The sequence below is a fragment of the Microcaecilia unicolor genome, chromosome 12 (assembly GCF_901765095.1).
Source record: "Microcaecilia unicolor chromosome 12, aMicUni1.1, whole genome shotgun sequence".
NCBI lineage: Eukaryota > Metazoa > Chordata > Amphibia > Gymnophiona > Siphonopidae > Microcaecilia > Microcaecilia unicolor.
In genome coordinates this window covers 78677045-78704390 of record NC_044042.1, presented here as the reverse complement: position 1 = coordinate 78704390, position 27346 = coordinate 78677045, and the positions used below count along the sequence as shown (strand labels likewise).

Genomic DNA, 27346 nt, shown 5'->3' with positions numbered 1-27346 from the left:
GCATACACAGGGAGGACTTCTGGGTAATAGAAATGCTAGGGGTAGCACTGCAAGTCCTGTTAGTCTCTCTTCCTCCACAAACCCAACTTCTTGCCACAGTTTACCATCCTGCTCCCAAACCACACTCAGCTATGCCTTCCAGTCCACCCTGGTCCATCTATACAACACATATATTCTCCCCCTCCAGTGGCGTTCCTAGGGGGGCTGACACCCGGGGCGGATTGCCAATGTGCCCCTCCCCCGGATGCAGCGCGGACCCCCCCCTCCCGGGTGCACACCGCTGGGGGGGGGGGGGGGGTGCCGCGCACGCCTGTCCTCCGTTGTTCCATGCTTCTTCTCTGCCCCAGAACAGGAAGTAACCTGTTCCGGGGCAGAGAAGAAGCATGGAACAACGGAGGACAGGCGTGCACCCGGGGCAGACCGCACCCACCGCCCCCCCCTAGGAACGCCACTGTCCCCCTCCCAGCCAGCCCTCAATAGTCCCCCATCTAGGGTTACCATATGGCTCCAGAAAAAGGAGGACGGATTGAGCCAGCCGGGTTTTACTTCCATTGCTTTCAATGGAAGTAATTGAGCCAGACGGGTCAGTCTTCCTTTTTCTGGAGCCATATGGTAACCCTACCCCCACCTAACCTGTGCACATCAAACACTTTCCTCTCAGATCATCTCAACTTCTTTCTCAGTCCCTCCCCGCACCCACCGCCCCCCCCTAGGAACGCCACTGTCCCCCTCCCAGCCAGCCCTCAATAGTCCCCCATCTAGGGTTACCATATGGCTCCAGAAAAAGGAGGACGGATTGAGCCAGCCGGGTTTTACTTCCATTGCTTTCAATGGAAGTAATTGAGCCAGACGGGTCAGTCTTCCTTTTTCTGGAGCCATATGGTAACCCTACCTCCACCTAACCTGTGCACATCAAACACTTTCCTCTCAGATCATCTCAACTTCTTTCTCAGTCCCTCCCCGCTTTAATGTTTTCTTCCTTCTGTCATTTTCTTCTTCTGTTTTTCCCTCATTTCTTTCACTCAATGCATCGTTTGACTTTTGTTTTGGGGTAGGGTGCTGAATTACCACCACCCCCCCCATACCTACTCCTCTCCCCCATTCTGTACTTCTCCGTTCTCTACTTCCTCCTGACCTGACCTGCCTTGCCCCCCTACTAATTCCTCCCCCCCCCCCCCACCTTGGTCAGTGCCCTTCCTCTGCAGTCTAGGCTCACCTACCCTCATACTTCTTAGCATATTCATCTCACATTTTCAAATCTTTTATCCCCTGACAAAGATCATATTCCTACCTCTTCCCTCGCCTTCCCAGAGCCCCAGACACCATTCACAGCTGGAACTCACAGACTGAAATATAATGGCAGTTCCACATTCAGAAAGACTCTATGAGCTGCTCCACCACTTGCATGCACAAACCATGGAAGCTCAGCAATCAGTTGCTCCACAACCCCCAGGGCCACATTTGCATGTGGTGCTTCCTGCCCTCAGACTGAAAACCCCAAAGATCACATGCAAAGCATGCATTCACATCAAACCACTGTGTGCTAAAGTGGTTGGTTTGGGGAGCTGAGCTAGTACCGACTCTAGTGCATTCTGCAAAAGTGAAAATTGGTACCTCGCTTGCTGGTAACAGCTGGGGCACAATGCCCTCTCTTTCTCCTTTTACCAACCCTCCTGTTCTTTCTCCTCCATTCTCTTCCCAGCACCATTATCCCCCCCCCCCCCCCCCACTTCCCTCTTTCCCTGGCCCATGTGATGTGGAAGGATATAGAGATGGCCAATGTTCTATAGTAACTAAGTAAATGTAACTAGTTACTGTACGTAAGTAAAAGTTTTTTTGTTGCTTGTAACATAGTAGGTGACGGCAGAAAAAGACCTTCACAGTCCATCCAGTCTGCCCAACAAGATAAACTCATATGTGCTACTTTTTGTGTATACCTTACCTTGATTTGTATGTCATTTTCAGGACACAGACCGTATAAGTCTGCCCAGCACTATCCCCGCCTCCCAACCACCAGCCCCGCCTCCCACCACTGGCTCTGGCACAGACCGTACAAGTCTGCCCAGCACTATCCCCGCCAACCACCAGCCCCAGCCCCGCCTCCCACCACCGGCTCTGGCACAGACCGTATAAGTCTGCCCAGCACTATCCCCGCCTCCCACCACCGGCTCTGCCACCCAATCTCGGCTAAGCTCCTGAGGATCCATTCCTTCTGAACAGGATTCCTTTATGTTTATCCCACGCATGTTTGAATTCCGTTACCGTTTTCATTTCCACCACCTCCTGCGGGAGGGCATTCCAAGCATCCACTACTCTCTCCGTGAAGAAATACTTCCTGACATTTTTCTTGAGTCTGCCCCCCTTAAATCGTATTTCATGTCCTCTCGTTCTACCGCCTTCACATCTCCGGAAAAGGTTCGTTTGCGGATTAATACCTTTCAAATATTTGAACGTCTATATCATATCACCCCTGTTTCTCCTTTCCTCCAGAGTATACATGTTCAGGTCAGCAAGTCTCTCCTCATACGTCTTGTAACGCAAATCCCATACCATTCTCATAGGTTTTCTTTGTAAAGAAGTACAGGAGAAATTTGTTACTTTTACTTATACTGAAGTAATAATTTTACCAATTTTTACTACTTTTAACCTAGTTACTTGTGATGCTTGCAGTTGTGGCAGGGAGACTAAACGGTGATTCCTCAGTAAACCAGATGAAACAACAAAGCCTGGAACAGGATTTTGCAATTGCAAACCTCTCACACAAACAGTTCATGATATCATCTTAAATTTTGGTGTTCAGGAAATACAGCCTATACGAACAGTGGAGTTGTCTGAGCTTGTTGAACTGGTTACTAGTCTGCAGCCAAATAGTTTGGTCACTTTGAAGTGGCGATGAAGCTGGTTGCAGTTCTTGGTGAACAATCACAACAGACGGCTGGACATCCCGTGGAAAAGTTTACATTGGCGTGACAGTCCACTGGATTAATAGTCTGCTTGTCTGGCCTTAAGACTGAAGAGTCTCCGTACATTTGACATTCTTGCATCAGTTCTTCAAGATTCTCAAACAAGAGTTTGCCATCAGGCGAAAAATAGGACAGCAACAGACGATGATTTCAACTTTGTGAAAACCTTCTCTGTAATTAGACGGAATAACAATGATAACAAAGATGAAGATAGAAGTGATGAATTAGCACTACTACTAATACAGATAATGACAAAATAAACTGTTTGAAAAAAGTGACTTACAACGTCTAGGCAGCGTCTCAGAAATATGTATATGCATTCAAATGCATATTTACACTGACAGGAAAAGGGTAAAGCATGATGCGCTATATCAGGGCAGCATCCCATACTAATAATATATAATGCTCCTTACAAAACAAGTACCAGAAGGAATGAAAAACCTATCCACATACTACTCTGGACTCATACCTTAAAATGTTTAAATAAAGATGGACAATAACATGAGGTGCCTTTAAAGAAGTAACCAGGTAGCGGAGGAGAAAAAATATATATAAATAATGGAAAAGAACAAAGAATACGAAGAACCAAAGTAGATCATTAATTAAATAGCCACCAAAAATACAATATAGTAAAAGCATAAATTGCTCTGATAATACATAACATTAAAGGCCCTGTTTTACTAAGGTGCATTAACGTTTTTAGCGTGCACTAAATGCTAGATTCACCCATATGTTTCTCTAGGCGACTTAGCATTTAGCGCACGCTAAAATCACTAGCTCGCCCTTAGCGCAGCTTAATAAACAGGGCCCCAAGAATGACGAGATAAGAAATCAATGAACCAAATCCAAAACAGTGTAATACTAAAGGTACATATATTATTTTTAAAAAACACATTTTATAAAAATCACATGAGAAAAAAAATGCTATTGAATGATACATTCGCAATTGGATATACCCTGTTACAAGTAAACAAATAATAAATAGTTAAAAACATATAAATACAAATGCATATCACCATGCTTAAACATAAGTAGACATGAAGCCACAAGGTAAATGTACAAATAACTAACGTAATTAAAAACTATATAAAACAGAATGTAAAATGGATTTAAAGATGCAAAAGCTTAATCTTAACATTATGATTTCTAACATCAATATTCGTTAAAAAAATGCTTCATTTCTATATCCATGTTGAGACCAACAGGATGTACAGTAACCCGAAGATAGCTTTTGTTCAAGTCTCAATAGAGCTGTAATGGAGTCATCTCCTCACCAGTTTCTCTTAATCATACGGATTATGAAGAATTGAATATCATCTATGGTGTGTTGTGCCTCTTGCCAGTGTTCAGCTAGAGGTGCTGATCTAATCTGCCTATTTGTGCAGCTACAATGTTCAATGAGTCTTGTTCCAAGCATCCTCTTGGTTTTCCCTACATATAATAATTTGCATAGACAAATTATGTATACTACATAGCTGGAATTACACGTACTTGTAAATTGTAATTCATAACTTCTACCCGTGAGTGGGTGAATGAATGTGGCTAATGTAAGAGAGTGTCTGTAGACTGAACAAGAACCACATGGAGCATGGCCTGTCTAGACTGTATGAGAAATACCATTAGCTGGTAAGGCAAAGGGTACAAGTCGATTCTTAAGGTTAGGATTTCTTGAAAAGGCAAAAACAGGGGATTTATCTCTAAAGCAAGGATGGGATTGTGCTTTCTGATAATTATCTTAAAACTGTATTCCATAGATGAAAAATGCATTGTGTAGACTAAATCAGGCAAAATCTTGTCTCTTTTGCCAGTTTTCTTCCATCCTCTTTGCTTTTTTTTTTTTTTTATTTTACTGTGAAAGTTTTGTCCATTTTTTTGTGACTCTTGGAAGAGACACATATACACATAGGGCCCCTTTTACCAAGCTGTGGAAAAGGGGGGCCGGTGCTGGCTTTGGCACCTGTTTTACTTGCACATCGAGGCCCCCTTTTACCACAGCTGTTAAAAGGGAAGTCTCTCTTTCCTACAGGAAATGGTCGTGCAGCAAGTAAAGCACTTGTTCTGCAGCCATTTTTTTGAGGGGGGGGGGGGGGCCCTTACCACCACCCAATGAGAACAAATCAGAACAGTTTACATCTTTAAAATATAAATGACATATAATAATATCATTAAAATACAAATTAAAAAATACAACAATATTCTAGCATAAAAGAAATCCATTTGTAATAGAACAGCTCTAACAAAAACTTCCATACCAAAGAGGACAAACCAATTACATAACTCACTCATACATATCACATCAAATAATACTGTTACATTTACATGTTAAGGTACCATCTGCAACATACACCATTCATAAAGTGACCATTGCCTTGTTTTCTGCTAGCAAGCTTCTGCTAGCTCAGTTTTGGAAGCAAATTAGTGCACTATAAATTAGATTTTATTTGCTTAGTGTCCAAGTTACCGGCACAAGAAAATTGCAAGGCAATAGCCTTTCATAAAATCTGGGACATTTTTGCAACCTGGCGAAACATTCAGTAATGTAGAAAGTTGATTTTGCTGTTATCATCTTCCTGAAGCATGGTTACTGTTCTTAACACCTACTAGAGCAGATAATATTTGTACTGTCTTCCAAGAAGGAGGGGAAGGGAATTGCGTATGGAGTAAAATCATCAGTATTATACATATACCACTGGATTCTAGCATTCTGCACCAAAATCCAAGCATATTGTATAACAACGTGCGTTAACGTAATTGGCTTAAGCCAATCAGCATTTTTAACAGCACTTAAGCAATAATGGGCACTAATTGGCAATAATTAGAATTTACGTGCACAACTTGCTAAGCGTATTCTGTAATGCACAGCGCCTAAATTCTAATGTGCCGAGCCAAAAATGGGCGTGGTTATAGGCGGGGAAATGGGTGTTTCAAAATTTATGTGCGTTGTTATAGAATATGCCCCTTCTGTGCTTAAATCTCCGCACCGGTATTTATGCCACGTTTTCCTTGGTGTAAATGGATGCGATAGCTCTAGACACTAGGATATCAACTAAGCATATTCTGTATACTGCGCCTAAATCTAGGCACCGCTTATAGAATATGCTTAGGTGGAAATTTATTCCATTACGATTTTTCAGGCACCATATATAGAATCTAGCCCATAATGCCTGTTTTAATCCTTGTAAAACTCAATAAAAATATTAAAGGATGGTGGAGTATTATAGGAGGCGGGTGGGTTTGGGGTTGGGTGGGAAGGGGAGAGAGAGCGTGTCCCAAAGAATCAGGGGGCATTCTCAAGTTGAGCAGGAGCTGGATGTGTTTGGTGGGGCGGGAGAGGTGATGGTGTATATTATGGGTGCACGGTCTGTTTGGGGAGCGGATACTGTTTATGGGACTATTTTGATAACGTGTGTTATGGAGAAGTGTATAGAGTTAATACGCTAGTTCAAGATGTTAAGGTCCAGCAAATGATGACCCCTGTGTGGGCAAATGTGAACAAGATGTGCTCTTTACGAAAATGACTGTTACAGAATTATTACAATAAAAATTTATAGTGGGAAAAAAATATTAAAACTAAAAAAGAAAAGGTTAGCCAGCAGAGTCACTAGAACTTCCTTAAGTTCCTTCAGTACCCTCAGATGTATGCCATCTGACCCCATAAAGGTCAGTGGGCTTAGAAATCCGGGCAGAAAATGGCCGTTGGAGTCCTTGAACTCCATTTAAAATCAGGATGAGGTAGGGAATTAATTTTCTCCCCCTTTTCAGTCTGTTCTGTGTTCTTGGGAGGCAGGTTTGCTAGTAGTTGGGGAAATAGCCCTGGATTCCAATGTCATATGGAAAAAGCGACCTCGAGGACAGAACCATGAGAAGCTTTAAATATATAGCAACACACAAACATTAAAAAAAAAATAAAAAATCAAGTGTCTTCCCACAAGTGTACAGTCATTTCTCAGAGTGGCTCTAAACCCCTTGATAGATGTCTATCTCCAAGGATCAACTGCAGTGTCAAAGGTGTGCCATACAGAACAAATTTTAATTTATTCATGCTTGTGGGGGATTTCTGCATTAATTTGTTAATTAAGAGTAAATCAGTAATAATAATGAGGGGGAAAACCTTTTCTTTTCTGACTATAACTCTAAGAATCTGACTTTGTCTTGTATCATGCCTTCTAAATAGGCCCCTGACGTAAATCCTTTCATGCTTAAGGAGTGAGGTTTCTGAGGTGATCTGCCAGTATTTTTCTAGTGCCTCTGCTGCCTGAAAACTTCCAAAAGAAATGAGGAGGAACAGCATTGCCCCATTACCCTTGGGTAGACTGAAGTGCTTTGAGAAAGTATTGATCTGTGCAAGGCATAAGAGTTTTGTCCTTATCTGCCAGGCGCATTCATTCGCCGTAGCACTATGCTGTATTCCTTCCCTATTTATCACAATCCGGGCCCTCACTGACAAATTTGCATGGGTTATTCCACAGCTCTTGGAGGGAAGGAGGCTGTATGTGAGTTTCATACTACGAAATCATGGAGCATGGTGCTGGGCAGGTGGACAGAAGAAGAAAGGAATTACCCTTGCAAAGGGCATTTGACAGGAGAGTGCCTTGATCTTCATTGGACTGTGATGTTCTCTTTCCCCAGGTGTCTGGACTGAGCGTTTCCAATGGAAAGGACCAGCTGGTAGTCTTCCATACGAGGGATAACAAGGACCTTATCGTCTGTCTCTGCTGCAGTGAGAACACGATAGGAGAAGTGGTGGGCGTGCTAGTGAATCACTTCAGAAGGTCAGTTCTCTGCTTAGGTGTCTTTCACCAGGTGCCCTCAGCCTAGGAGGTTGGGGATGGTTTTGAAACAAAACAAATAGAGAGGGTAATACAGTACACAAACAGAAAAAGTAACACTGGGCCTTCAAGACTGAGACAACAGTGGTTCTTTATTGACAAGTGACCAGACATGGGCCGTGTTTCGGCGCATAAGGCGTCTGCCTCAGGGGTCAAGGTCTCTGTTCTACAGTATGTAAAGTATCTGGGTCCAATGCCTCAGGTAATGAGAAAGTTTGTAAGAGAATTACTGCTGCAAATTGAAGATAGAGCTCCATGGGAAGCCTTCTTGTTTCTCTCAATGTCTGATCAAATTCTGATCCCAGTGAATATCTGCTCTAAGGCTGGTCACTGTAATTTAACTAGGCAGGAGCCTGCCTGGATAAATCATTTTAAACATTAGCTCCATAGCAAACGATGGCAGATAAAGACCACAGGGTCGACATTCAGCTGTCTGTGGTGAGCATTATTCTCACAACCTACAGTGTTATTCCTGGATATTCAAAGCCTGGAACCCGTGTGGGCTTTAGTTTTGAATATTTGGTTATTTTTAAGCTGGCTAACACACAGGGCCGGGTTTTGGGCAAGGCCGCCCCCGGGGCCCCGCCCCCGAGGTCATCGTCTTCACTGCCCCCTCTCCACCCACCCTCCTCTGTCCACCACCGGGCCAGGCCCCCCTGAATTCAAATCATAGCGTCTCACCTCGACCTCGCTCCGTGTGAAAAAAGCGCAGCAGCAGCAGTCTGAAGATCGCCTCCCTTTGGGCCTTCCCTCTCTGTGTCCCGCCCTCATGCAAGTTACGTCAGATGAGAGCGGGACACAGGGAGGGAAGGCCCGAAGGGAGGCGATCTGCAGACTGCCGCTGCTGCACTTCTTTCACGCGGAGCGAGGTCAAGGTGAGGCGCTATGATTTGAATTCAGGGGGGCCCGGCCTGGTGGTGGACGGAGGGACTGCGGTGCCGGGCCCCCCTTGGAGGCCCGGGCCCAGGGAATTTTGTCCCCCCTGCCCCCCCCCCTCTCGGCGGCCCTGCTAACACATAGCTGCTTAAGTTGAGGAGATTCAGCACTTAAGCGGGCATGGGTTAAAGCTGGCTGACAATGCCCCCAAGATAGCCAGCTTTGTGATCGGTTCTAATTGCAATATTCAGCGCCACTTAGCCGGTTAAGTGCCACTAAATATTATTATTACGATCTTATATCCCGGAACAACCAGCCAGTTCACTGCGGTTTACAATCGAAAACATTGAAACGTTCTTCAAGAAGTTACATACCAGACTCAACAAAATACATCAAGTACAGCGAAATCAGAACAACAGTAATCATTTCATGATTCTAATATTTTATAAAAAGAGGTTTTCAGCAATTTTCTGAATAACTTGTAGTTATCCAGCTGCCTTATTCCAGTAAGTTACGGCCTAATAAGAAAAAGAAGATTTATGGGGGTGAAAAACCTTTACCTGACTAACAGCAGGAAAAGCACGTGAATAATCATTTCTAGTTGCTCTCAAACCATTTCCATTTAAAAACGAAACGTGATCCGACAAATATGATGGAGCATCCCCATAAAGAATGTTATGGACCAGTGTCAGCACCTTAAATTTGAATCTGGCCTCCGTTGGTAGCCAGTGTAGCTGTTTTATTAACAGAGTAATGAAATCATATTTGTGTGCCGCAAAAATGACTCGTACGGCCACATTCTGCACTCTTTGCATCTTTCTTTTTAGATTCATCGTAAAACCAATATATATGGAGTTACAATAATCCAGTTGAGAAAGTATTAAAGATTGTACTATCGAGTGGACCATCTCCTGATCAAAGAATTTGCAAATAGACCTCAGTTTTCTAAGATGATTTCTTAGGATTAGATCTTGCCAAATCTAGTGGGCAAATCCATAAAAATCTATTGGCGGCTAGTCCCAACCAAGCAATGTAACTGGTCAGCGACCGGCGAAATCATTTTGAATACCGGGCGGCATATGACCTATTCTACAGCAACTACTAAGTTCTACAATCCCTTTCTCTCCCTCTGAGATCCTCTGTATTTGTCCCCTGTTTTCCTGAGTACCCAAAACCTAATACCCAAATTAAACAACTTTGGCCTAATTACTGTCAAGCACCCTGTTCAAAGGCCTTGGTAAAAAAAAGAAAAAAAAATATGCCTATACTGACATTGCAAAGGGGCAGGGGAGGCATGGACCAGCAGGCAATGTATTTCGATTCCATTTGAAATCCCCTTGCGTAATTTCTGGTGTGAAATTGGCATGGTTTGAAAATTTGCTTGTAGGTACCTGCAGGCCTCTCAGGCCTGTGTAAATTTAAAAGAAACACCATCTCAAAGTTTTTTTTTGTTACGTAAGTGCATTATGTTTTTAAAAACCTTAAAGCAGAATGTGTTAACCTGCAGGGGCGTAGCCAGAAAACAGATTTTGGGTGGGCCTAGACAAGAAGTGAGTGGGCACCAAGTGTTCTCTCCCACCCCCATCAAAAATATATCTCAGCTGGCAGGAAAATGCTTCTTTCCACCTTGGCAGTCCACAGCAGGCATGCGCTGAAAACTGAGCATGCACAGGTGCTGGTATCATGGAGAGTAGCATTTTCGTTACCATCAGGGGGAAGTCTTCAGTTGGTGGAGCTTAGAATCCCCACCAGCTACTGCTAAACGTGTGCAACTGTTGGGTGGGCCTGAGCTCTAAATGGGTGGGCCCCGGCCCACCCAGGCTCACCTGTGGCTACGCCACTGCTAACATGCTAGAGAAGAATGAATAGATTCAGTGGAGAAATAGGAGTGGAAATAAGACCAAGATAAGGGAAATAAAATCAAGGTAACTTTAGGCAAATAGGTGGCTACTGGGCTCATTTTAGAAAGAGAAAGACAGACATACAAAAAGTGTCTCAAAGCGCTATTTAGACGGATTTCTTCTTAAAACGTCCAAATCAGTATTTTCAAAACCTGTTTTGCAGATGTTTACCTATGCATTTCGTCTGCACTGCATCCAAAGCACAAGTGGGCATGTTAGGGGGTGTGTCAGGGACATTTCAAGGTGGGGTTAGGATGTGCCTAACCCTTGGATGTTCAACAAAACCAAAACATCTAGGGTGAAAACTTCAGCATTTTGGTTTATACCTGCTTTCAGAATGAATGACACAAACAGTTGTCCTAAATGACCAGATGACCACTGGAGGGAATTAGGGACGACTCCCCCAGTGGTCACTGACCCCATCCCACCACCAAAAAATGTGAATAAAAATAGTACTCACTAGCCTCTGTGATCTATGATATAGCCAGCTTCATTAGATCAGCCAAGTGGACCCAGGCCCATACCTTCCCCTACTTGTTACACTTGTGGTGGAAACTGTGAGCCCTCAAACTCACCAGAAACCCACTGTACCCACATATAGATGCCCCCTTCACCCATAAGGACTATTGTAGGTGGTGTACAGTTGGGGGTAGTGGGTTTTGGAGGGCTCAGCGGACGAGATAAGAGAGCAACGGTGAGATGTATACCTGAGAGCATTTATATGAAGTCCACAGCCGTTTCCCCCAAGGGTACCCCATTGCTCTCCTTGGATGTCTGGGGGATCAGTCTGCTAAAAATGCTGGCCCCTCCAACATTACAATGGCTTGATTTTGTGCATTTTTAACTTGAGGGGTTTTTTTTCCCCAAAAAAATGACCAGGAAATAAATGCACAAAGCACAAAACCTTGTTAGAGATGGTATTTAAAAAAAAAAAAAACATTCAGTCTGACTTAGATGCATTATTGAAAATGCCCTTCTGTGTGGCTTTTGTTGAGGATTTGTACTTTCATTTTGTGCTAAGGGAAGAAGGCCTTGAATAAGTCATGCCCGCCTCGCCACTAGTAAGTAACATAACATAGTAACATAGTAGATGACGGCAGAAAAAGACCACGGTCCATCCAGTCTGCCCAACAAGATAAACTCATATGTGCTACTTTTTGTGTATACCCTACTTTGATTTGTACCTGTGCTCTTCAGGGCACAGACCGTATAAGTCTGCCCAGCACTATCCCCGCCTCCCAACCACCAGCCCCGCCTCCCACCACCGGCTCTGGCACAGACCGTATAAGTCTGCCCAGCAGTATCCCCGCCAACCACCAGCCTCAGCCCCGCCTCCCACCACCTGCTCTGGTACATCAAGGGTGGCAGTTGCACAACTGTATCAGCTGAGATTTTCTCCTATTAATGTCCAAAGTGGACAAAACTTGTGCAGGAATCCACAAGTAGAAAAGGGGTACGACTGAGGTCCTCCATTGCAAAAGGAGGCAAAGTCCATCTGCCAGATCCATGTAGTTAGGGACAGCTTGCGTTAGTGGTGGGGAGGACAGATCCTGGAGAGTGTCCCATCCCTATCTCCACTCTAAGGGGCTTGTGAAGATCTTTTAGTCTTAGGCATGAAGCAAAGCATAACCTACAGGAGGAAGTCGTAAGCAAAGAAGGAAGTAGAGGGGGAAATCTCTCCCCCCCCCCTCCAAAAAAAGAGAAGCTCTTTGGCAGCTCAGTTGCAAAGTGTGTGAAAAATTGATATGAATTCTCAACACCCGCCTTTCAAAAATAGCTGACGTCTTCTCCACTACTTTCACAAACAAGTGAAAGCTGAGTCACCTGGAAGAGGCCGCTGGCAGCACGTGCTGAGTCGGCAGGAAGCAGGACAGGTGAAACGGGCTCTCCAGGCTTATGGGTGTGAGTCACTGCTGGGAAAGGGGTGGGCGGGAGGGGGAAGGATCATTTGCTACTATGGTGTTCTGAATGTTTCCATTTTGTCTTGTTTGCTGTTTCGTCTTTTTTTTTTTTAATATCTGGTTTTTACACATTTTCAAACATAACAGCCCACACACAAATAAAATTCCCCAAACCTTCAACAGGTCACTTCAACTTCTGACTTGAGCATCTAGCCCATACCCAAGAGCCGATTATCTTATTTGTTTTTGATGTATCAGACTAAGAATAATGTGCAGAAGTGGTATTGGGACCCAGCTGGGGATCAGGCAATTTCCTTGCTGGTAAAGTTCTTTTTTTGGACAGGCCGGTCTTTACCTCACAGCCACCTGCCTTCCTCTCTGGCTACACGGCCTGTACCACAGTGGCTTCCTTTCCCTGCTTAGGCTGTGTTTTTGGTATTTCAGAAAACTCAGAGTTGGGTTTCCTTTCATTTTGTGGTAGGTACCACCAGAGAAAAGTAGGGCTGGGGCTTTGGAGGAAAGTGGCTGAGAGAATTTGATGGCAGGGGCTGTGAAGCACCCCACTACAAACACAGAGAGGAAGACAGTAGCACCTTGCAGGGAGCATTCTGTTATGAACTGACAGAGGACCCCCCCCCCCCCCTCATCCCCAGAGACTTATAGCAATGCTTAATTTCTGAATATGCCTGTAGCAAGGTTTAGCACATTCAAAGCTGATTCAGCTGTGAGTGCAGGAGTTGATAAACACCTTCTTGTGCCCCTGAGGCCTTTCTCACACATCACTTTCTCTTATTTTAGACCTACTGAAACCAGTCCTGGGAGCAACTTGCCCCTGAAACGTAGGCTACAAGCTGGTAGAAACATTCTCAAATTATGGGAAGGGGCATTGAGGGTTTGTTGGGGAAATAAGGACTAATACAATTCTTGTTGCAGGGATTCTCTGGAAATCTCTACCAATTAGTTGTGCGAGATCCCAGTAACATTATGGTTTCTATATTTATTTATTTGGTTCATTTCTACCCCACATTTTCCCACAAATGCAGGCACAATGTGGCTTACAGGAATTAGAAAAGAATTGACATACAATACATGGATGGTATAGATGAAAGCTAAGGCAGCACTAATCACATTAACAATGACTAAACAGCAGAGGTATTAATGGAGTAAGTTTTGTCAAATAGAAATGTTTTCAGCGATTTCTTGAAGAGAGGGTGATCAGCCTGCGATTTTAAGAACAAGGGTAAAGCATTCCAATTCTTCGGGCTGGAGTAGTGGAAAGATGAGGCAAAAAGAGAAAGCCGATAGCCCTCTTGTCTGTATCCAAGCTTCCCCTAATTAAAATGTGAGACCCCTAGCGCACCAGTTCGCACTTTCTGATTTGGTGGGCTTTCCTCTTTTCCCACTATCTTTTGATTATAATTTGATGGGCATTAGTGACATTTGAAGCAGTTTCTGCATAAATCTATAAGCAAACAAAGGGGCCAGGAGGAAATGGAAAGGAAATGAATGAGGGGAGGAGCCCATTGTGGGGTGGGGGGTGAGGGGGGCAGCTTCTAGGAGCAGGAGGCCTGGAACAAGCACAATTATTAAATAAAAAAAGTGCCACAGGAAATCCCCCCACAATCTCCAGATCCCTGGATCAGCACCTTCCTATGTTCCCAAATATTTATTTTTATTCAAAAGAATTGCATGATTGGAAGTACGTAGGGGTGGTTCTATGAAATATGCACAAACTGTTCAATGCATAAACATTTGCAATAGTGACACTTGTGTGCATTGCTGTGCACATATATGCTTTAATACCAAAGTTCCACCTAAGCAGTATTCTTTGTTTGCTCCATTATTTAGCCCATCCTCCTGACAGCCCCCAGAACGGTTCACAAGATTACATATAACAAAATATATTAAATTATGGTTCCAGCCTGACAGTTTCCATTTCAACTCATCAAATTGTTTTAACAGCCTTATGGAAAAGAAAATAAGATGATACCTTTTTTATTGGACATAACTTAATACCATAGGCGGTTGGTGGCCCAACTGTTGAGGGGGTGGGGTTAGGGGTGGGGCCAGGGGCAGAGCTTACATCCATAATTGTCTGACAACACAGAAAAACAATAAGTAAAAATAAAATAATCACAATTTATACCTTTTATTAAATTTAGATATTAGATATGAATCATATGTCAAAGGATAAAGTGGTTGCTCAAAGCATATACTAACCACAATCGCTCAACTGTAAAACACTATGCACAAATCTGTGCAAAAACAACTCAGAACCTTACTGTACCATAAATATTACACTGGGCAGACCCTAATACACCAATATACCACCCATAGGGAAAATGCAGACCGTCAACAATATGAAACAAGGGATCATAATATCACAATTCTCATGTAGAGCCACAAAACACCCTTTTAGGGTGGATAGTGTTCACAATGAGCTCCTTTTATTAACGACCATATGTAGATCCTTCAAGAGGTAGTGTGTCATGATTTAGGCTCTACACCCTTTCTGATGTTTTGGTGCCACCTCAGTAAGGCCAACACACAATCTCTCTACTTCAAAACACTATTTACAAATTTGTGCAAAAACACACTCATAACCTTACCAAACCATAACAGCCCTAATTCCAAGGACAGGATAAGCTACAACCTTATGCGTGGAAAGGCAGCACTATAATTACAGCGGACTCTAAAACCAGTACACAACAATCAAGTGAAACAAAAACAAAACAAAAAGGGCTGCAAATGCTACATGCTAGCAGAATACTGCATCTCAATCACACATGAAAAACACATGACACAACAGATATGAAGGCAAAATACTGAACTCATCCTCTGTGGCCTCCCCTCTTCTCATCTCCCTTTACTCCTACCCTCTCTTCTCCCAACCTACCTCTCCCTTTCCCTCATCTCTCCTCCAGTCTGCCTCTCCCCTTCCTCATTTTTCCTCCAGCCTGCCTCTCCCCTTCCTCATCCTTTTTTTCGCTACCTGCCTCCCTTCTGCCTTCCTATCCCAACCTGCGTCTCCCCTAACTCTTCCAGCCTGCCTCTCCCCTTCCTCGTCCTTTCTGTCCTCCTCCAGCCTGCCTCTCCCCTTTATCACTCTTTCCCAGCCTGTCTCTCCCCTTCATCTCCAGCCTGCCTTCCTCCCTCTTCCTCATTCTATCTGAGCGTCTTCACTCCCTCCCTTTCCATCCCTACTCCCTACCCCTTCTCAGTTTTCCCCTCCCCGGCCCCCCGTCAAGTATTTTACGTCATACATCCTTCCTTTGTGGCCCACCTACTTCTGGGCGTGGTATCGCCTTGTCCCTTTCTGATTGGCTGGTTTCTGTGGGCCGTCGCTTCTGATTGGTTGTAGTGCACTGATAAGGAAATGGGCGTGCGGCGTGCGCGCCGCGTGGGAAACACCTTTGAAAGTTCGACAGAGCCAGTAACGTGGGTTCCCCTTCCTTCCCGCATCAAATCACGTCTGGTGCTCATCTTGACTGAGCATGAACTGCGTTACAGTGCCCGAAGTGCTACCCGGCTCCCCCAGCAAAATATGGGGTCAGATCCAGGTGAGGCCATGTCGGGGACCGGATGGTGCTGAGGAGCAGCAGCTGTGAGGGGAGGCGGGGCTCGTGGATGGGTGACGCGCAGGTCGGACCACGGGGCCCCGTTCCCGCCTGCCTCCGGTCTCTGCGCTGTAGTTTCGGGCATTGGCCAGAGCGTGCAATGGCCTCAGGCAGAGTTCTGCCTCCTGGATACCCGGGGTTCGCCGAGTTGCTGCTCTAACTTTGTGTTGATGCTGTGGTACGTGCATCGTGCTCCTATATGGGGAGGCAGCGGAGGCTTATCGGGTTGGCTTGCGGCAAGCCTCTTATACCGGGCACCTATGCTTAATACATTTCTTGATTAGCTTTCGAAGGTTGCCCTTCTTCGTCAGATCGGAAATAAGCAAATGTTGGTAGATGACAGTATATATAAGTGAAACATCAAAGCATTTCAGTGATAGTTGAACAGGATGGGGGTGGATAGGTGAGAGACAGGAAGAGTTGGGTGGATGAGGGACAGGGAGATATGCATGGAGATAGGAGGGTGACAAAGCAGTACAATTTTATGGTTTTATTTTTATTGATTACCTTTAAAAGTGGACTAACACGGCTACCACACCTCTCTACTCAACAGCCTTATGAAATCCCAAAAGATCATTAATAGATCTCACAGAGGTAGGAACTTTGTTCCACAACCAGGTCGTAAAATAAGAGTGAGCTCCAGAGCAGGCCCACTCTAACTGGATCTGGCAGGAGGTAAAAGAAAACGCCTTTCATTCTGAGAATGTAATGATCGGTTAAGCATATAAATTGGCAGCTTATCGGAAACGTATCTTGGTGCCATGCCATGAAACGCTTTAAATGCCAACACCATCATTTTGAAAATGCAATGTTTTTTAATTGGAAGCCAATGCAAAGAAGAAAGAGTAGGTGAGATATGATCTTGTAAACATAAATGCTTCAAAAGTCGAACAGCTGCATTAAGTATAAAACTCTTATCGGGTAGCCTCACAAAATCATGAGTGGTATAGAACGACTAGAAGTGAATTGATTTTACTCTTTCAAAAAGTACAAAGACTAGGGAACACTCAATGAAGTTACATGGAAGTACTTTTAAATCAATTAGGAGGAATTTTTTTTCACTCAACAAATAGTTAAGCTCTGAAACTCGTTGCCGGAGGATGTGGTAATGGCGGTTAGCATATCTGGGTTTTAAAAAAGGGTTGGACAAGTTCCTGGAGGAAAAGTCCATAGTCTGCTATTGAGACAGACATGAAGAAGCCATTGCTTGCCCTGGGTTTGGTAGCATGGAATGTTGCTCTATTTGGGTTCCTGCCAGGTATTTGTGATGTGGATTAGCCACTGTTGGAAGCAGAATACTGGGCTATATGGACCATTGGTCTGACCCAGTATGGCTATTCTTATTCTTATGTTCTTAATGCATGTCAGTAATCAGTGCATGAAATTACATAAGCATAAAGCAAATGAGCAAACTCAGACTCTGTAAAATAAGTACAAATCCTGAGTAATTGGCGTAGATAGTAAAATGAGGAAGAGACCAACTGAGAAATACAGTTATCAAACAACAATCCAGCATGCAGCAAAACTCCCAGGCTATGTACTTGGTCTTTCGCCACTAGATCCTTCCATAATAAAGATGGACGAGAATACTGACAATTTCCTCTATGAATCCATAAAAATTGCATTTTGGACGCATTCAATTGCAACTTATTCAATATCATCTAATTTTGTATTTCAGTCAGACAAACCCGCAATTTCTCCAGTTGGCCCCCCTCAGGCTGATCTCAGCGAAATAAATAACTGAATATCATCAGCAAATGAGTGGATATGGATTCCATATCTCAACGCAATGTCAATAACTGGACGTACACAAAGATTAAAAAGCAGTGGTGACAATTGCTTTTTAATCTTAATTTTAATTTTTTAAGACATTGCTGACAGAACTACTCATAAAGAAACCTACAGACTGCTCAAAACACAGCAGCCAGGCTTATATTTGGTAAATCCCGATTCGACAGCACCAAACCCCTACGAGAAAAACTGCATTGGCTCCCAATCAAAGAACGTATTACTTTCAAAATCTGCACCCTGGTCCACAAGATTATCTATGGTGATGCCCCGAGTTATATGGCTGATCTCATACGCCTACCAACCGGAAACACAATTAGAACATCACGAACATACCTAAATCTTCACTACCCTAGCTGCAAGGGACTCAAGTACAAATCAATTTACGGATCCAGCTTCTCCTATACACGCAACTATGGAACGCATTACCGAAAGCCATAAAGACAACGCAGGATCACCTCAATTTCCAGAAATCACTAAAGACCGATCTGTTCGAAAAGGCATATACTACTGATCCAACTTAAGTAACTGAACTCAGCAACACAACGAAGCCATAACCTGCAATGAATAATATATCACTCTTCTTCTCTTGATTCTTTAATGTTCTGTAACAACATCACTCTATATTTGTTTCATCACCGGAGGTGGCTAACACCTCATGGTACTATGTAAGCTACATTGAGCCTGCAAAGAGGTGGGAAAATGTGGGGTACAAATGCAGCAAATAAATAAATAAATAGAGCACCTTGCAGTGTACCATATTTCAAAAATATAGGTTTAGAAAGTTCAGATTCAACCAGCACACAGTTATCATATGTAATGTGTATTTTACAGGTAGGTATAGACATTTGCAGAGTCTGTGCAGGACACACACTGATGCTCGTAACTTATAAAATACTGTAAGTTATATGTGTGTCTCTGACATTTAGGCCTGCTCACTTACCAGCTCTATGGTCTAAATTCTAGGTGCATTTTCACCTGTTAGGTTCATTGGCATACCTAGCTTAGTTGGTGCCCGGGGCAGGTCACCCCTCTCCTCCAGGCATGTCCTGCCCTCTGTCCTCCAAGCAAGGGGTGCACTGAGCATTCACGGCTGTCAGCTTTGCTGGTCCTGTTCCCCGGAACAGGAAACTGACAGAGGGGGCAGGGGACCGGCAGAGCCGACAGCCGTGCAACTGCTCGGCATACCCCCTTGCTGCCTGCACCCAGGACGGACCTCCCCCACTGCCCCGCCCTTGGTACGCCACTGGTTAGGTTAGAATTCTATAAAGGAAAGTAGGCATCTATTTTACTTTATAGAACGGGGGGCTCTCCTAGGTGCCCTGTTATAGAATTAATCTATCAAAAATAACAAAAAATCTGCTCAAAAGCAATTTGACAAGAAACTAATCACACTATTTGCCCTAAACACTCGATATTAGCCTCTCACCTCCAAGGACAATATTTCACTATTTAAATTGTAATAATTTTAAACAATGAGGGTCCCAGAAAACAGCAAGGCAAACGATCTGCGAAATCCAGCGTGGAAAATGAGCAAGCAGATCAGTATATTATCCAAAATATTTTATTGAAGATACCATATTTAAGACAGTTGCTCGACACAGGCCGTGTTTCGCCCACAAAAGGGCTGCGTCAGGGGCTAGTCTGTATCTCTACGAGTAAGAAAAATTGCATATCAGTACAAGAAAAAAGGAAATGCAAAAAAACCCAGCACAAACAGCGTGTCCTGTTGTGTTTCCAAATCACCAGCAAGTAGTCTGCTATCAAAGCTTTTGTTCTTATTCGTAGAGATACAGACTAGCCCCTGACGCAGCCCTTTTGTGGGCGAAACACGGCCTGTGTCGGGCAACTGTCTTAAATACGGTATCGTCAATCAAATATTTTGGATAATATACTGATCTGCTTGCTCGTTTTCCCACATAATTTTAAACAATTGAAGCCTCATAAGCCCAGGGTACCATATATATTGGACATCCCTGGTTTGTTTTGCTGTGCACATGCTTTATATTCAGATTATTTCTTCCAATTTTTGAAAGTTAGTGTTGTAGATATTAACTTTATGCCTCTAAGATTGAGCAACAGTAAATAGCTTCCTCTTATTTTTTTATTATTATTATTATTTTTTTTTTTTTGCTGCAGAGCTTTTTTTTCTCCGAAGGGAGTTGTTTTGTTCTGCAGGGATTTTCGGACGTGGCTGGAGCCAATGATGAGAGCCTATTAAGGGGTTGTCCAATATATATTTTATTTTATTTTTTGTTACATTTGTACCCTGCGCTTTCCCACTCATGGCAGGCTCAATGCGGCTTACATGGGGCAATGGACGGTTAAGTGACTTGCCCAGAGTCACAAGGAGCTGCCTGTGCCTGAAGTGGGAATCGAACTCAGTTCCCCAGGACCAAAGTCCACCACCCTAACCACTAGGCCACTCCTCCACTGTTGCTACTATTTGAGATTCTACATGGAATGTTGCTATTCCACTAGCAACATCGGCCCTTGCAGATCACCAATGTGGCCGCGCAGGCTTCTGCTTCTGTGAGTCTGACGTCCTGCACGTACGTGCAGGACGTCAGACTCACAGAAACAGAAGCCTGCGCAGCCTTCTACATGGAATGTTGCTAGTGGAATAGCAACATTCCATGTAGAATCTCCAATAGTAGCAATATTCCAAGTAGAATCTCCAATAGTATCTATTTTATTTTTGTTACATTTGTACCCCGCGCTTTCCCACTCAAGGCAGGCTCAATGCGGCTTACATGGGGCAATGGAGGGTTAAGTGACTTGCCCAGAGTCACAAGGAGCTGCCTGTGCCGGGAATCAAACTCAGGTCCTCAGTTCCCCAGGACCAAAGTCCACCACCCTAACCACTAGGCCACTCCTCCACTGTTGCTACTATTGGAGATTCTACATGGAATGTTGCTATTCCACTAGCAACATTCCATGTAGAAGTCGGCCCTTGCAGATCACCAATGTGGCCGCGCAGGCTTCTACATGGAATGTTGCTAGTGGAATAGCAACATTCTAGTTGCTAGTGGGCGCAATCAGGGGAAGCCCAAGTGGATTTCAGCATTAAGAGACACGGACACGGCTTAAAGACAAGATAAGTTTATTATTATTTGGAGCACATGTAGTTTGAGCACTTTTACGTGTTTGCAATAGCACTTATAAAAAATGAATTAAGGGATAGCCCAATGAAGAGATGCTATGCCACTAGGCAAAATAATCAATGATATTGTCTTTATAAGTGGCATCTTCCGAGGGTTCCCTTATATAAGTATAAGAATATATCACATCATGAATATGTATAATAAAACAATGTGCAAGGAGAAAAATTAAAGGTATTGCTATTTGCAGACAGTTAGTTCCTATCTTTGGTTTTGTAGTTTAATTAGCTAGTGGAATAGCAACATTCCATGTAGAATCTCCAATAGTAGCAACATTCCATGTAGAAGTTGGCCCTTGCAGATCACCAATGTGGCCGCGCAGGCTTCTGCTTCTGTACGTACGTGCAGGACGTCAGACTCACAGAAACAGAAGCCTGCGCAGCCTTCTACATGGAATGTTGCTAGTGGAATAGCAACATTCCATGTAGAATCTCCAATAGTAGCAACATTCCACGTAGAATCTCCAATAGTAGCAACATTCCATGTAGAAGTCGGCCCTTGCAGATCACCAATGTGGCCGCGCAGGCTTCTGCTTCTGTACGTACGTGCAGGACGTCAGACTCACAGAAACAGAAGCCTGCGTAGCCTTCTACATGGAATGTTGCTAGTGGAATAGCAACATTCCATGTAGAATCTCCAATAGTAGCAACATTCCATGTAGAATCTCCAATAGTATCTATTTTATTTTTGTTACATTTGTACCCTGCGCTTTCCCACTCACCGGCAGGCTCAATGCGGCTTACATGGGGCAATGGAGGGTTAAGTGACTTGCCCAGAGTCACAAGGAGCTGCCTGAAGTGGGAATCAAACTCAGTTCCTCAGGACCAGAGTCCACCACCCTAACCACTAGGCCACTCCTCCAGCCCCATATATGATACCCTGGGCTTATGAGGCTTCAATTGTTTAAAATTATTACAATTTAAATAGTGAAATATTGTCCTAGGAGGTGTGAGGCTAATATCAAGTGTTTAGAGCAAATAGTGTGATTAGTTTCCTGTTATAGAATTGCCATGTTTAGCCTGAAGCTAGTTTCCTAGAGAGAAATTAACCTTAAAAACAGGGCTGTGGAGTTGGTCAGTCGGAAACGATTTAGGATGGAGTCCAAGTCGGTAAAAATGTACCGACTTACAGCATTATAATATATGGTAAATTTATCATTTTATATTTATACTTATCTTCATCTTGGATCTGAAGTTATGTTTAGATCCAGAACAAAAAAATGTAAAAATCCTAAATATCAGTAGGAATTGGAGTTGAAGCTGGAGTCGGTTTGGTGCACTAATTGAACAGCCCTGCTTAAGAGCATCTGTCATGTGTGTCCCACCACAGTAACCTTAGAGGCGTTCATCCAGTCTCACTTAAATTACTGCCACAGAGAATGGAGAGCTCCGGGAGCCCTGTCCCCCCTCCCCACACTATTTAGGGGTCCTTATGCATGCCTCCCCCTCCCCTCTTCCGACATCCCCACCCCAACACTTAGGAATCCTGAACTGGCCTGTTTTCAAATGTTGTCTGCACCTTTTCCCCATTTTGACCTTTTTTTTTTTTTTTAATCTCATCACCCCAGACTGTTATATGCTTTTCTTTCTTTCTTTTGCTCACTGTTGTGCCCTCCAGTCCTAGTTTACCCAGTTTGACACCAGAGCCTCTGACACCCTTGTTAACAAGTTAAAAAAAAAAAAAAAAAAAAAAAAGAAATGTGGTAATTTTACATGTTGAAACATTTCCAGCCTCTGACCCCCCAACCTCTCTGCTATTTACTAATTCATTTTACAGCTGAAGTGCAGGAAATGCTCAAACACTCTCTGACCAGGGATATGGTGTAAGCTGCCCACAGGCCCGGCCTCCTGTCACTTGTATAAAGCTGAAATGGCTTCTTGCAAAGGATGTTACAGCAGAGCTTGGGGGCCTGAAAGCAGTACCATCTTTCCTAATATCCGTCCATTGAGCATTGTGAAAAAAAAACAGAAGAGCAGGACCCAAAAAAAAAAAAAACCATGCACAGACAGAACAGCATCGGTAGCAACTTCTTTCACTGAGCTTGACCTATAAGGATGGCTTGTCTTTTATACCCACAAGTTTCAATTAGGGAGAAAGCCTCTGCAGGATCATTCACAGGATGTCCTTTTATTAAAGCAGACAGACATTAATCTGATTTGAATGTGTTGTCCCTGGGTAGATACGCTTTCCTCAGGACTGACCTGGAGGATTGTTGGAGAAAGGCATCCTATCGGAAAGCAAATGACCTGTCTGTTTCCCTGAGACCAGTGTTCTGGGCAAACAAGGAGAGATTTGATTGAATTTTCAATGACAGGTTTCTCTAATTATAATCTTAAAGAAGGTGTGAATGCCCTAACATTTTATTGGAGGCAGAGAATGCATTTGCATGGCTGTGTGTAGGAACAACCCCCCCCCCCCCCCCCCGACCCCTATAACAATGCACATAACCACTACTTAACCACTCTCTAATAGCTTCTTACTTAATCCAGTGTCAATACCTCAATATACTTTTATAATCAATTATATGGCTGCATACCTTCAGGGATAAATGTCCAAGCATGGAAGCCAGATACCACCTCCAAACGTGAATACCGGAACATCCGGTTACCTCGCTATTTAAAGGAGCGGCTACACTCAGCTGCGGGGAGATTACTATACCCATTCAACCTCCTGTGCTGATATCTAAGACTGGTGCTTGGCAGTGGGACTGTTTAATAGTGTTATTTTCCCATCAATGAAAGTAGATATGGATTTATATACTTAGCTTAATGCAATGTGGAAATAATCAATACGTTATATTATAACACGTGCATTGCTGAGGGGTGGCGGTATGAAAGGTTTGTGTGAGTGAGTTCCGTGGGCACCTGATATGTGTGTGTGTGTGTGTGTGTGTGTGTATATATATATATATATATATATATGTGTGTGTGTGTGTCTATGTGGTTGATATTTGGATTAAATAATATGTGACATAAATTGTTGAAGGGTACTGTTGGGTTTAATGTGATCAGTGAGTGTACCCAAATATATGCAATATCCCCCAGTGTGTTGTAGACTCCTTTTTTTGGAGCCATATGGTAACCCTAGCTGTGTGGCTGTAGTTAGGGAGTGATGCTGGTGGACTGGACACAGTGGTCCTGCCAGTGTCTTCCGCAAATGTCCCCTTATGTTCCCGCCCGTAACCTCCGTTCACAGGATAAATCCCTCCTCTCAGTACCCTTCTCCACCACCGTCAACTCCAGGCTCCGCTCATTCTGCCTCGCCTCACCCTATGCTTGGAACAACCTTCCTGAGCCCTTACGCCAAGCCCCCTCCCTGCCTGTCTTCAAGTCTTTGCTTAAAGCCCACCTCTTCAATGCTGCGTTCGGCACCTAACCTTTACCGTTCAGTGAATCCAGACTGCCCCAATTTGACTGCCCCTATCGGATCGACCGTTCACTTGTCTATTAGATTGTAAGCTCTTTGAGCAGGGACTGTCTCTCTTTGTTAAATTGTACAGCGCTGCGTAACCCTAGTAGCGCTCTAGAAATGTTAAGTAGTAGTAGCTTAAAATTTCTCCATTTCCAGATGTGTCTGCAGGGTGAGGGTCACTTTTCTGAGCACATCTGAGTGTACACATCACTGGTTTTTGTATGGTCAACCCCACAGGGGAAAGACACACTTTTGGTGGCTCTGTCATTCCCTCACTCCAGTGATTGTGCATGACTCGGTGGGCTGGGCTACATCAATCTGAAATGCTCACTTTATCTGGGATCCTTCAGGTGACAGAATTCAGGGCCCTCTGAATGAAAGCTGTCTGTATTTTCCCCCGCCCTGGCCCTCTCCCAGAGCCTCGGCCTAGTGTCGTCTCTTTTTGAGATTTGTCTCAAACTCTAGTCCAATCAAGGCCTGAATTCAATTTTTCAAGATTTAAGCTGAGCAGGACTTAAAGCTGCAGTTTGCAGAGTACCTCCCTGACACCAGACTGATCCTGAGACACCCCTTCCCTTTTCCAAGTCTGATCTGCAGGAGCCAGCTAACAGGGAGATGCAGGGACTGGGAAGACTTCTGCCTTTTGATTGCTTTTAGTACCTGGCTCATACACTTCATTCTGATCAGCCCGTAGTTAATGTAATAAGCAAGCACCCTTGTAACTTTAGATTTGGGGGTATTTACGCAATAAGACAAAGGTGGATAACAGATCTCGTCTTGCAGCCGGGTAGCAGAATGATGGAAAAATGGCCTGGGCGCTCCACCTCTGGTTGGTCCTGCCTGCCTTCTTACCATCTCTCAGGCAGTGCTGCTGAAAGACTGAGCCGGGCCCAGGGCAGCTGCTTCAGGGCCTAGGGCATGGCCGCTACCGCAACTGACGTACCTTGGGGCTGGCGGGGATCCCGAGGCCCTGCCAGCGGAAGAATCCAGCGCTGCTCTTCACTCCATGACTGCCCTTCCCCTGCGGCTGCTTTTTTCTCTTGTGCATGCTCGGTTTCAAAATCGAGCATGTGTCTGAGGGGGAAATGGAGCCGCTCGGCATGGCGGTAGAAGCAAGCAAAGAGCAGCGCTGGAGGGGGGCCCGGTGCCAGAGTTTTCAATCTCCTTCTCCTGTCCAGGACCCGATCACTCAGAGCCCATCAGGAGGAGGAGCAGGAGAAAGAGACCTCGGCATCGGGCCCCCCTTGGAGGCCGGGCCCGGGGAATTGTGCCTCCCTTGCTCCCCCTCTCAGCGGCCCTGCTCTCAGGTGATCCCCCACCCCCAGTTTCGGGAAAGTTTGCTTGTCTGAGAGGAAGTTGGGGATTTTTACATTTTTTTTTTTTTTTTTTTTGCTCTGCTGTCTTTCTCTTGCTCTGGTCATAACGTACTGAATAGAAAAGTGTTTTTTTTGTGTGTTTTTTCTATCAGAGACAGGAATGGACATGTAGAGAGATCAAAGCCTGACGTACACACTGCAGAGTTGTCCTGCTGAGTAAGGGAAACTGGTGTAAGGTTCAAAATAGTTTTACAGCAGGGGAAGTGAAACAAGTCATGAAGTGGCATGTTCTGAACTGTAGGAAGGACTCCAGAAAACAGCAAGCCAGACAATCCACAAAATCCAGAACGAAAGCAGATCGGCAGAATGCATCTGTCACCAAAAAGCAGCAGGTCACAGAAGGCTGTCCGTCACCAAAAGCATTTATTCACCACATAAAGTGCATTAAAAACCTGACATGGCCATGTTTTGCCCACTTCTGGGCTGAGTCAGAAGTGGGCAAAACATGGGCATGTCGAGCTTTTAATGTGCTTTATTTATGTGGTGAATAAATGCTTTTGGTGGTGGACAATCTTCTGTCACCTGCTACTGTTTGGTGACTGATTTATTCTGACAATCTGCTTTTGTCTGCCTTTCTTCGGTAGGGAAGAGCTCCAATTTATTGTGATGATCTGAGATATTGGCAGAGCTTTGTGAAGGTCTGAAGTATTGAAATAGCTGAGGGCACTGAAGGGAAAGAATGAGGTGTGTTAGCAGGTCTGGAAGGAACAGAATTACAGTGTTAAATGACAAACCATTTAGATGTTTCTCTATTAACAAAAGCAGATCCAGAATGAAGTGAAGGTGATTTTGTAGCCCTTGTCACCTCTGTCATTCTTTCACAAGCAGAGAAGGCAACAGTTAACTGGAAAATGTGCTGAGAGGTAGTACAGAGAGAACTCCCCTGCAAAATTAAAAATCATTGTAATTAATAACCACAGATTTCACAGGGGTGTAGCCAGACCTCAGTGGGAGGGGGGGGTCCAGAGCCCAAGGTGGGGGGGCACATTTTAGCCCGCCTCCCCCAGCCCCCAACCCCCCCCCCCCCTGTCGCTGCAAGGTACCTTTGCTGGTGGAGATCCCCATCCCCTGCCAGCCTTAGTCTTCTTCAGCGCCGGTCTCAGGCGCATTCGCTGATCTGTGCTGCGAGTCCTGACATCCAACTGGAAACTCCCGCCAGCAAAGGTACCTTGCGGCAGGTCGAGAGTGGCGGGGGAGGGTCATGGGGGTCGAAAGTAGAGGGGGCCAGGACTAAATCTGTGGGGGCCCATGCCTCCGTGGCCCCACCTAGCTACACCTCTGATTTCACAGTTCCAAATGAGGTCTACTCAGATCCAAACACCCTGGAGCTTTTCTGCTTTATCTGTTGGCTTGCTGGGTTTCTGAAATACCCTGCTACCTCCGGTAGCACTATGATACTCAAGGGGCAAATCTATCAGTATTTCTCCTTTGCCTCTGGAAACAGCTCTTCATGATAACTGGCTTATTTGACTTTGCTTTCTATCCAGCCTCTAAATTCTACTGGCGGCTAACTGCTGTAAACT

General features: G+C 44.4%; 1 protein-coding gene across 1 annotated transcript in view; it reads left to right on the top strand.

Moving 5' to 3' along the window:
- The window catches only part of MYO1D (myosin ID), a 253291-nt gene that overhangs the window by 200045 nt on the left and 25900 nt on the right, over positions 1-27346 (top strand). The window contains exon 21 of the mRNA XM_030220531.1: positions 7593-7735. Coding sequence (XP_030076391.1) covers positions 7593-7735 — 143 coding nt within the window. The remainder of the gene's footprint in view (positions 1-7592; positions 7736-27346) is intronic.